Source organism: Scyliorhinus canicula, chromosome 9 (genome assembly GCF_902713615.1).
Source record: "Scyliorhinus canicula chromosome 9, sScyCan1.1, whole genome shotgun sequence".
Lineage (NCBI taxonomy): Eukaryota > Metazoa > Chordata > Chondrichthyes > Carcharhiniformes > Scyliorhinidae > Scyliorhinus > Scyliorhinus canicula.
In genome coordinates this window covers 34,397,842-34,410,070 of record NC_052154.1, presented here as the reverse complement: position 1 = coordinate 34,410,070, position 12,229 = coordinate 34,397,842, and the positions used below count along the sequence as shown (strand labels likewise).

The 12,229-nt window shown below is 44.9% G+C and overlaps 1 protein-coding gene across 4 annotated transcripts in view; it reads left to right on the top strand.

Moving 5' to 3' along the window:
• Positions 1 to 12,229, top strand: part of LOC119971234 (Fanconi anemia group A protein-like) — a 136,134-nt gene that overhangs the window by 42,118 nt on the left and 81,787 nt on the right. For all 4 annotated transcript variants that reach the window (XM_038806494.1, XM_038806495.1, XM_038806492.1 and 1 more), the window contains 2 exons: positions 3,619 to 3,695; positions 5,022 to 5,163. In XM_038806494.1, coding sequence (XP_038662422.1) covers positions 3,619 to 3,695; positions 5,022 to 5,163 — 219 coding nt within the window. The remainder of the gene's footprint in view (positions 1 to 3,618; positions 3,696 to 5,021; positions 5,164 to 12,229) is intronic.

Below are 12,229 nucleotides of genomic sequence, written 5' to 3'. Positions count from 1 at the left end.
CACCTGCGTCGATGTACAAATTGCATCATTTATATTGGGCAGTTGTTTTAAAATTGCAAGTCTGGATTTTGCTTGACTTGGATGGCGACTTGCTGGTGTTATCTCAGTGGAGACCAGTCACTTAAAAAAAATCAAACTCCCAGTTAACTGAAAGAATTATGCCCCAGGGTTTCATGTGTTGAACAAAACTTACTGTACGAGTAGTTACATGTACGGGGGCATGGTAGCACAGTGGCCAGCAATGTTGCTTCAGGTTCCAGGTTCGATTCCCGACTTGGGCGGAGTCTGCACGTTCTCCCTTTGTATGTATGGGTTTCCTCCAGATGCTCCGGTTTCCTCCCACAAATCCCGAAAGACGTGCTGTTAGGTAATTTGGACATTCTGATTTCTCCCTCTGTGTACCCGAACAGGCGCCGGAATGTGGCGACTCGGGGCTTTTCACAGTAACTTCATTGCGGTGTTAATGTAAGCCTACCTGTGACAATAAAGATTATTATTAGTAGCTTAAAACTATTTTGTAAATACTTGTACTTCAAATCTGAAAATCCCAATAGGGCACTCGCAATTTATTTGTATTAATATCCAAGAGTTCCCCAATACTTTAGAGGATCTTAAGGGTTTTTGTACTTCTCATGGGACCAAACCAATGTGTGCCATAGCTCTCAGGAATTAACTTTTATTCTCCTCGGTGTTCCCTCAATTCTCTTGAGGTATGGGATTTCTTGGAGTCCTTCCACTAATATTCGGCTAAATCATCCCTCCAAACCTTCGATGTTTCATGAGTGTGGACTCCCCAGCGCAAGCATGTGCCTCATTACTTAATGACACCAAATCAGGAAATGTTGTTGGGTCCTGGTGGTCCCCTGCTACAGGTTTCAGCAGCTATCAAACATCGACGGAACCCTTTTGCGATAAATCAAAGAAATAAATCCAAAATAAAAAAATATTTTCTGTAGCAATGTGGTATAGCTGGGATGTTCTGGACAGAAATTTAAACTAATCATCGCCAGCTCCTAAATCTTCCCTTTGCTCTGGGAAACCATGCAAATAATTTAAACCCCTTATTGAGATAGCTGTAGAGTCTCTGCCTCCATCATGAAGCCCAGAGAGGGGCTCACCCAGTGTTTTCCTACTTACATGCCCCATCATAGGTCACCCTTTAAACTGCAATTATCCTAGGTTTGTTTACTAGATTCTCAAACCGGGAGTTTTCATTTATATTACATTTAAAAGTTTGAATCCCCAATCAAAAGTTATATTCCTAAAACAAATGAATCACGAAATTTGATCTTTGTAAGGTTGGTCTTTTGGTAAAGCCAGGAGCATTCAGTCCAAAGATGTGCGGGTTAGGTGGATTGGCCATGCTAAATTGCCCTTAGTGTCCAAAAAATGTTAAGCGGGGGCTACTGGGTTATGGGGATAGGGTAGATACATGGGCTTCAGTAGGGTGCTCTTTGTAAAGGCTGGTGCAGACTCGATCGGCCGAATGGACTCCTTCTGCACTGTAAATTCTATGGCTCTATGAATTCATTAATTTAAACAATCACATTGGCCAACAGAGATCACGGTGATCAATCTGGATCTGTCCATTCTCACAATCTCATTCGCTGACAGGGCTTCGCACCGATATATGTAGAGACAGCAGGGGGGGGGGGGGGGGGGGGGGATTTTGTGGGATTGTATTTCTTAATTCTAGCTCCATCCCCAGCTCCTCCTCCCATTTGCCCTCGATACTATTCACCAATGCCGTCTCTTTCTTTCCCAACCATCCATAGATATCTCCAATCCTCCCCTCTCCCCATATATCTGGAATCAACAGCTTTTCCAGAAGCGAAATCTCTGGTAATGACGGGAACTCAATGTCCTGGTGTATCTGGACCCGAGTTTCCTCCCAGCTACAGTCCCGAGTTGTCTGGGCCCACCTCTGGATTTCCTCCTTATCCTGGAATTCGCACAATCACAGCCCAGGGCGACTCTTCTGTCTCAAGGACCAGTGGACCTGATCCACTTTGGCGGACCTCTCGAAGACCTTCTCGTCTACCAGCTTCCCAAACATCTTCGACACGTAGCTGATGGCACTCATTCCGCTCCCTCCGGCAACCCCAAAATACGCAGGTTCTGCCGCCTTGACCGATTTTCCTGGTCGTCGACCCTTGCCCACAGCATCTTGCATATCTCCCCCATCATCTCCATTTCGGCCTCCAACGAGACGATTCGAACGCTCTGATCCGATACTGTCCTCTCCATCTCCTTGATCGCCACCTCCTGCGCCTCCAGCCGCTCCAGCGACCCGCAAAGCAGTGCCACTGCAACCTCAATCGCTACTGTCTAGTCCGCCTGCATCTCCATCGCCGCTATCTGAATTCCCACTTGATGAAGCTCATTACCTTCTCCATCTGCAAATTGGTCACTGACGATGACCCATCACCCTCCGTCACATTCCCCACTGCTGCTGTGCCACAAGAGTCTTCCAACCACTGGGCAAGGGCTCTTGCCGACTTTAAATGTGTCTGGTCGCCCATCGTCATCCCACACAGGGGAGAATCCACCATCCTCCTCTCTCCTCACGATTCATCACCAAAAATCACCCATCAAATGGGCAGGAAGTTCCAAAATCTACACCTTCATGCAGGAGTCACCCTGTGTGCGACTGGTCATATCCTGACCACCATCGGAAGTCCAATAACCAGATGACTAATGAGGAACAGCATTACAATGTCATAGCTGAAGGTTTCAGGCTGAATCTCAGGTCTCTGCTGAGATATATCTGCACTGGAGTTGGCCAAGGAGGGAGAAATGTCAGGAAACAAATTAAGGGTGGCACAGTGGTTAACACTGCTGCCTTACAGCACCAGAGACCCGGTTTGATCCCGATCTCGGGTGACTGTTTGGAGTTGCAGATTCTTCTCATGTCCGCTAAGGTTTCAGCCGGGTGCTCCTGGCTCCTCTCACAGTCCATAGATGTGCTTGTTAGGTGGATTGGTCATTCTCAATTGCCCCTCAGTGGGTTTCGGGGATAGGGTGGGGGATTTGGCCGAGGTAGGGTGCTCTTTCAGAAGGTCTGTGCAGACTTAATGGGCTGAATGGTTTCCTTCTGCACTGTATGGATTCTATGATCCAAACACTCTCAGCCTCTCTCATTTGAATGCTATTGGTAACTGGTGTATGTGGGTGACACACAGAGACAGGATCAAACTCTCTGTATGATACTACCCAATGGTGAATAGCCCAATGTCACTAAACATTCAGCTAATGTATGAATTATGGCAATATTGCTGAGAGATTCACAGAGAACTGCTAGCAGCTTGTTTGTAACAAAGCCAGAGTCATCACCTTCAAGGGAAAAAAAGGAAGAAATGGCCAGTTAAAATGAGTGTAAAATTTAATATGGTTGCCACACGTTTCTGCTGTTCTCCACCTGGGAATTATTTAGATGGTATCATGTTACATTATCCTTTTATCATCTGTCTGATCACCTCAAATCCTTAGCTGGGGAAAGGCTCCTTCTGTGACTACCGGAGAAATGCCTCCCAAGTATTTCCAAACGATTAGTATGAAAGAACAATTTAGATCAGGAGGGACTGTTGTATATAACATTAGCATTTCTTCCTTTCACAGCATCAGATGCCATTCGAATGCAGGGAGGCTGGTGCTTTGCCAAATCAAGGCCGCTTCTAATAACGTTATACAGGAAGGTAATTGACTATTGTAACATATAGTTGCATTTCAAGAAGTTGCGTTTATTGCATATGTATGAACCAAATTGTACTTCAATTGTGATATGGGAAGAAAATGTTCAGGAAGGTATGGGTCTGGATTCCCTGTTTGGGTGATTATGGTGGGAAGCCCAAGGGATTCCGTTCCGAATCCTGTTATCGAGCCGCCATTTTGAGCGGGCGGCCCAATAGCGAGGTTTGCTATTCGGTCCCGGTGGAAACACATAGGGCAGGATTCTCCATCCCGCTGCACCAGATTTCTGGTGCGACATGCCGTCGGGATGCTCCATTTCGCCGGCTGGTCAATGGGGTTTCACATTGTGGGGCAGCCCCACGCCATCGGGAAACCCCCAGCCTGCCGGCAAGAAGGAGAATCCCGACGGCGGAGAATTCAGTCCTCAGTCTTTCAAGCGGAGAATCCAACCCAATATGTTTCTGCTTGTAAATTCCAGTTTTATCTGGCAAAGGACTAGCTTTTCTGCCCAGTCCAATGTGCCAAAAAGCATTATCAGACAATATTGTGAGCTATCTCGATCCTGAATTGAAAAGTGGGTTAAAAACAAGTTAAATTAATCAGAGTAAAGCTGGTTTAGAAGGCAAAATGAGCCTAACCTTGGTCGGTTTAATTTAGGCTAGGCTGTTCTGCAAGTCCTTTGAAACATGTACTGATTGTAGTGAGCCAAATCCTTGACCTGTGGTGAAGGCTCTGCCTCAGTAATTTGTGTTTTGGATTTGTGTTCAAATCAAAAGGTGGCATTTATTCCGGTCAAAATGACCCAAAACATCATTTGGGTCATTGATCCCTACTTTACATGTTTGCTATTGCTGTTTATGTCTGATATGAGTAATGAATTCTACTCCTTCCATTGCCTTTGGATGGTTGAGTAACTGCCTGGGCAGAGGGAATAAAATCTGTGTCACCTCTTCCTCTGTCTTTTGCATAATTTCACATTATGCCCTCCCAGTGAATTTTGTTTTCCTCCTCAGCTGTCCCTTCACCAGTGCATTGCGACAGCAGCAAGTTCAGTACACAATCTTTCATCCTCTCGAGCTTTCAAAATTTGGCAAGACCTCAGCACGTGTATTTTCCTGTTGAGAATGTGCAGCCCAAACCAGTTTCTGATATTGGCAGCTTCTCCTTTTATTTTCTAAGACATATTCCATCTTTTTTCCCTTGTATCACCCGGCCACCTCCCCTCCTTTTCCAATGTAATGAACTCTTGCAATTTTGAACTTTTCCTTGCTTTAAACTATGTTTTAACCTTTTTAGATTCCTGATATGCTTTGTTATACTTTCTCATGCAGCTGTTTGTAGTATTTAGTGCAGCAGAGCTGATAACTCATTTTCAGCAAGTATTGGAGACCCATGAGGTTAACTGGCAGAATGTACTGTCCTGTGCTTCTACACTGTTGGTGTGCCAGCCACAGACCCAACAGCATTTGAAAGGTAGGAAATAATGGACAAGAGGTTGGTGACTTGAATTGATTTCAGACGTCATAAAATATTGTATCATAACAGCGTATTTCCTCGGCCATTCTCATGATTAGTCCGAGTCCCATTTCTTCTAACAGGCCGAGAGATTTGGAGTAAAAGGACTGATGAGTATCTTTTTTGGAGTATTGTTTCTTTTAGAGATTACTGTGCATCAGCTGGAGGGAAAGTAAGAACAACAGTCCTTCCATTACAACAATACCCATTTTGTACTGTGACATTGAGGTTACCATCCTGAGGATTTCAATATAATAATTGATCAATCAATTGTAGCATTGCACATGTTAAGTCCAAGAATGTAGTTACTCCCTTGAGTGTCTCTAATGTCTTTTAATTGCCCATTCTCTTCTATTCCTGTCACCTCGCTGCTGCGGTCACCTCCCCCCTCCCTTAATTGCTCCTCTGTTGCTCCTCTGTGTACATGTGATTCGCATTCACCGTTTGTCACTGTCAAGTGGAGATAATTAGTTGGTTTCAAAATGTAACTACCTTTTGAAAACTGAAGCACTGAACAAAGATGTCCCACTTTCACTTTTCACTGCTCCTTAGCTTAATCCATTGTTTGTAAGTTTATAGAACAACGTGTGTTGTTTTTCAAAATTATTTGAAGAAAATCAACTGAGATGAATGTTGTAGGAAATCATAGAATTTACAGTGCAAAAGGAGACCATTCGGCCCATCGAGTCTGCACCGGCTCCTGGAAAGAGCACCCTACCCAAGGTTAACACCTCCACCCTATCCCCATAACCCAGTAAACCCACCCAACACTAAGGGCAATTTTGGACACTAAGGGCAATTTATCATGTCCAATCCACCTAACTTGCACATCTTTGGACGGTGGGAGGAAACCGGAGCACCCGGAGGAAACCCACGCAGACACAGGGAGAACGTGCAGACTCCGCACAGACAGTGACCCAAGCCCGAATCGAACCTGGGACCCTGGAGCTGTGAAGCGATTGTGCTATCCACAATGCTGCCGTGCTACCGTACGTAAACATATCTCATCAATCCAGCTGATGGAAGTATATTGATTCAGTATGAGAAATTAGCTGCACTTAGTATTTAGACTGGGTGATTCAATGTCAGCTCAGAGAGCCACAGTTCTGGCAAAACATATTGAACCCAATCTGGGCTATTATGAAAGGTGGAAAGATATAAACATTAATGAAGGCATTAAAAGCACAAGTCAGTTCAGTGGATAACATTAATAATGGTAACGTGGAATATGTAATTTAAAAAAGTTTTAATGTAGAAATCCTTCCTTTAGACATTAGAGGCGGGATTCTACCGCAATCGGCGGGATGGCCCAACGGGCGCCAAAGACGACGAGAACCACTCCGGCGTCGGACCACCTGGAAGTTGAGGAATCCTCCGCACTTCCGGGGGCTAGGCCAACCAGCGCCGAAGGGCCACCTTGCGCAGATCCGCCGGCGTGTTCTTGCGCATGCATAGGGGGTTTCATCTCAGCCCTGGCCATGGCAGAGCCCTACAGAGGCCGGCACAGAAGGAAGGAGTGCCCCCATCGCGCCCCCCGAGGACTCCACTAAACGGCCTCCCAGCTAGGTCCTGCCATGTGGGACCATGTCCATTTCATGCCGGCGGGACTGGCCTGGAGCTGACGGCCGCTCGGCCCATCGGGGCCCGGAGAATTGCAGAGGGGGGGCGCTGCCAACGGCCCCCAACCGCCGTGACGTAAACCCCGCCCCCGCCCAAAAACCGGCACCGGAGAATACGGCAGCCGGCGTCGGTGGGGCAGGGCGGGATTCACGCTGCTCCCCCGGGGATTCTCAGACCCGGCAGGGGGTCGGTGAATCCCGCCCTAGAAATTTCAATTACTTGGATAGCACTGCTGCCTCATGGCGCTGAGGTCCCAGTTTCGATCCCGGCTCTGAGTCACTGTCCGTGTGGAGTTTTCACATTCTCTCCGTGTTTGCGTTGGTTTCTCCCCTACAATCCAAAAGATGTGCAGGCTAGGTGGATTGACCACGCTAATTGCCCTTTAATTGGGAAAAAATGAATTGAGTACTCTAAATTTATATAAAAAAAAGGAAACTTCAGTCACTGAGAAAAATGAATTTTTTAAATTTAGCATTTTGACCGGGATACAGATTGTTCAATGTCAGTATACTTCATTTTCATTATAAGAGAGCAGCCATGATGTGACACTTCTAACATACATACCCAGAGTAACATATATTGCCGGTATAGAATGTGTTCAATAAATGTGGACATCCAAGATACCTAATTTATTACTTAATAGATTATAGACGGATCAGAAAGTTCTAACGTATTTGAGATTCATGTGAGCAGTGTTTGTCTTGTGTCAGTTCATTTGAAATTTATAATTGGAAAGTAAGAAGTCTTGTGGCCCAGTGGCTAAAGTTTCTAGCTGTGAGCCAGAGTTCCAGGTTTAATTCTACTCCAAGACTTGAAGGACAGGTGTTGCCAATCGGCACCGGAGTTGCCAATAATGTTGCCAATTAATAATGATGCGCTTTAGAGTCGCCAGGTATCAAATGATACCACCACAAGGTTTTACCGGATATCGATCAAAGGACCACACAACCAGTTAGTCAGTTCAAGTTCAACGATGGTTTATTTACACACAAGGATTACTTCGACATGCAACATAAAACACTACAAGTTAAACTACACCTAACAACTACAATAACCTATATTTAACTTCAGGGCAACCAGCTCTTTGCAGATGAACAAGGCCTTTGTCCGGATCTTGCGTGGCTGGGTGGAAGAAGTGACTCTGTTTCTGCTGAGCTCATCCGGCTGGTAGCGATCGTTGGTCTCGAACTTGTCTGTTTGGTCGTTATGCTGCACTTGGGTTGGCATAGGCCGGATCCAAGAGAGACCGAACACATGGCTGTGTCTCTTCTTATCCCTCTGGGATTTTGCGCTCTTTGGGGCGGTCCTCATGTTGGACCCAATAATTCGACAGGCTTCGATCACTGCCTTCGATTTTGGCCAATAAAGGGACGGGTGCCTTGATGGCTGGGCGTATCCTTAGCGGACATTGACGTTGGCTGTTTGGGTTCCCTAAGTAAAGGGAGTGGCACCGGTTCGTCTGTATCTGTATCGGTTACCTGAGTACCGTTCTTTAGTTCTGGGGAAATGGGCCAATAGAATGCAAACGAGCGGGGGTTTCGATCGCGTCTAGCTATCTGGGTTGCAAATACACACACAAGCTCTGAGTCCTGGGTTGGCCATAATTCCAATGGTCCTTTGCAGGTGGCCATCTGAGATGGCTACACAGGGAAGGTTCATAATGCGGCCAAACAGGTTGAGTGTCAACTTGTAAATCCTTGCAACATGTGCAAATGGCAGGTGGTGAGAGTGGGAGAGATTCTTGGTCAGCCATGTGATGCAAAGAAATTGGAGCCTCTACCTCACTATCTATATCTCCAGCCTACAAAATGCATGTAAACATGTTTGGGATTTGTTGGGGGATCAGTTGGCTGAACGGCTGGTGTCAGATTGATGTCAACAGCATGGGATTTGATCCCCCTTGATGTGGATTCAGGACCTGCCCCGTTGCTCCGCCTGCGGTGGAGATCACGGCATTGTGGGCCAGACCTATCTTCGGCAGAGAACTGAAGAAGAAGAATATGAAAGAGCTGTGATAATTTGCTAGCCTGTCCTTTCCATAATTTTAAAGTCAGTATTAATCTGGTACTGTGTGCAGAGCAGTGCCCTCTGCTTATCTCCAGATAACTAGATTCATATTCACAACAATATTTGACAATCCTGACACACAAAAGGCTATTCAGATATAAAAGGCTTACATTTGACATCACATCCACACATCGTTATTCTAACATGCCATGGATCAAATTCTTAGTGGACTAGAAAGAGTCCAGTGCTACTCAAACAATATCTTAGTTACGGGAAAGAATGAAGACGAGCATCTTCAACATTTAGATACTGCATTCCAGAGACTAGAATATTATGGAGTACCGAAGGATAAATATGAATTCTTCAAATCTTCTATTGAATACCTGTTGCATGTCATAGTTGCAACGAGACTGCATAAATCACCTTCAAAAGTAAAAGCCAAACTGAGGCACCTGTACCTCAAAATGTAAATCAACTCATTCGTTTTTGGGCTAATTAAGCTATTATGAAATGTTTGTCCCTAATTTAGCAACTATTCTCGAGCCGTTACTTATTATGTCAAAACAGGAAATGGAAATGGATGGATCAGTGCGAGAAGGCCTTCATACAAACTAAGGAGGCATTATTAAAGTCAGAAGCCCTGGCACACTTTGATCCGACATTACCGTTGCAAATGGCTTGCGATCCATCACCGAATGGGGTGGGAACAGTGGTTTCCCACATAATGCCCATTGGTGAAGAGAGGATCATCAAGATCCTTGAACAAAGCAGAAATTAACTATGCACAGGAAGAGAGGGAAGCCCGAGGCTTCATTTTCGGAATGAAATTTTTGTACCCCTACACAGTTCAAACTCGGGATGATGTTGTGTGGAGAAGACACACTGACCAACAAGGTTGCCAGAGACAGTCGGCGGGATTCTCCGGCCATGTCCGCCCGGTGACTGGAGAATTTCGCCCGAGGCCAATGGACTTCTCCGTTGTCCGTGTCTCACCCGTGGCATTCTTGCGGCGGGCGGAAGAATCCAGCCCAGAGTCAACCGGGAGTCTGCAACAAACTGCCAAGTGAAGAGCTAGACATTCCTGAGAACTTGACATTACCAGAAGCAACTGTGGAAGGTGGTACCACAGTTGAGGACATTTCAACACCAAGTCAGCGTCCAAACTCTACATTGACCCTAGTTGAGGCAACAACGGACGACATCCAAACTCAACCAAAATAGCCCGCAGTTACAGCCAACATGAAAAAGCAGATGCCTGACGTTAGCCGACAACCACACAGGAATTGACCTCCAAAATATCTAACTGTTGTGTTTTTTATTTGTTAATGTTGTAAATTTTGATTGTTAATGTGTTTCATTGCAGGAACCTCTGACGTAAAAGGGTAGTTTGTCATCAGTAATTTGGGCAGGCTAGCAGTAGTCTATTCTAGCAGCCTCTGGGAAAACACCTTTACAATAAAACTTTTGTTTGTTTGTACCTTTGTGGTCTGCAAGCCTATCCTTTAAAAATACCAGATTGGACCTCCTGATATGTAAGCAGCAAGTGCCTAACTTCATGACTTGCTGAATATTCACAGGGGAATCATACAATAATTCTAATATCCAACCCCAGCTATCTGAACTCATCTAAAGTGCAATCCAAGAGTGCAAAAGGGTTACTGCTTCATCTGATCCACAAAGCCTGTCTTCCTACAATTTTCTGGACATGTGAACTATCAACCATTCATTTGTTTACAAATTGTAAAAGCGCGCTGTTTTCTTTAACTGTATTCTTTATTGTGTGTGTGGTGTGTTAATCACATAACGTTTAGATTTTTGGAGTGAGTGTATGAATAAATAATTTTTAAACCCATTAAAGTTGGTTCTTTAAATTGACCACATTCTAAAGGGGGTTTCGAACCACACATTTCTACTTTTCCAAAATAACCGCATTGATTGTGGAAAGTAAGGGAAGGAAATTTGGATGGGTAGGGAGGGTGCGTTCAATTTAAATAATCCTCCCCTGCTCCACGCTAAAAATGCTGGATTTTGTGCTGATTAACTGCTGAGGTGTTTTTTTTTTCATCCCGTTGGAATTAGGTTGCCCGGATTTCCATGGATACAATAACATTTCCTGAAGTAACAGGCCGCTGTTTGATCCCGAGAAATCATGCCCAATATGGACTTGGCTGTTGTTAGGATACAACAAATTAGATCTTCCCACTTTCTGCATTTGACTATGTTCCGTCATTCACATCTAAATTTGGATTTCCTGCACTGCATGGCTTTTAACCTGGTTTCATTTACAATTAGATTTCTTGCATGCAGGTTTACCCTGCTGCAATTCTGTGGGTCTGAGGTTAGGAAAGGGTTTGTTTTACCATACCAATGGAAAATCTTAAATCAGAACACGTAGCAGCAAGATTTGTTCCTATTAGCAGCTTTGGTTACTGGAAAATTAATGGGAACAATGACAAACTTTATATGCGGCTGGAAGGCTCTGTGGTTTTCATGCATGCCAAAAGCTAGGATGCTATTCCTCCAAACACACAAATTAAACTCTGCCTTTGTATGGGATACTAACCTGAGGCCTCATCAGCAAATTGGGTAAATGCAGAAGATCCCATTGTGCCATTTTGTTGAAGAGCAGGGAGAGTTATAACAGTGTCCCGGCTTAACTGTTATCCCTCAATCAACATAATTAAAACGGGGTTATCTGTTCCTTATTACCTTGCTGTTTGTGGGAGCTAGCAGTGTGCAAATTAGCTGCTTCATTTTCTCCATTATAACTGTGACCGTATACTGCAAGGTGCTTTGGGATGTCCTGGGATTGTGAAATGATCTGTGCTGAAGCAAGCATTTCTTGTTTCTTCACAAATTTCTTTTAACTATTTTTAATTCTTGCCTCGCCTTTCTATTGAGAGTGATCGGTTGGGTGGAAATGTATTTATTTTGTGAGATTGTTACTTTCTGTGCTTAGAGAACACGCTATCTTGTTATGGGCTGAGAGAGATGCAATTGCTGTTTTGATGTCAATAGAACATAGAACATACAGTGCAGAAGGAGGCCATTCGGCCCATCGAGTCTGCACCAACCCATTTAAGCCCTCACTTCCACCCTATCCCCGTAACCCAATCCCCCCTCCTAATCTTTTTGGACACCAAGGGCAATTTAGCATGGCCAATCCACCTAACCTGCACGTCTTTGGACTGTGAGAGGAAACCAGAGCACCCGGAGGAAACCCACGCATACACGGGGGGAACGTGCAGACTCCGCACAGACAGTGACCCAGAGGGGAAGATATCCATAGTTCAGATCCTGCAACTCAAATCCTAGGAAGTGAACTGAAGGGCACATTCCAGCGATGGCTAAAAGATTCCCCCAAGCAGCGACAAACAAGTAGTTTAATTACTCCTAA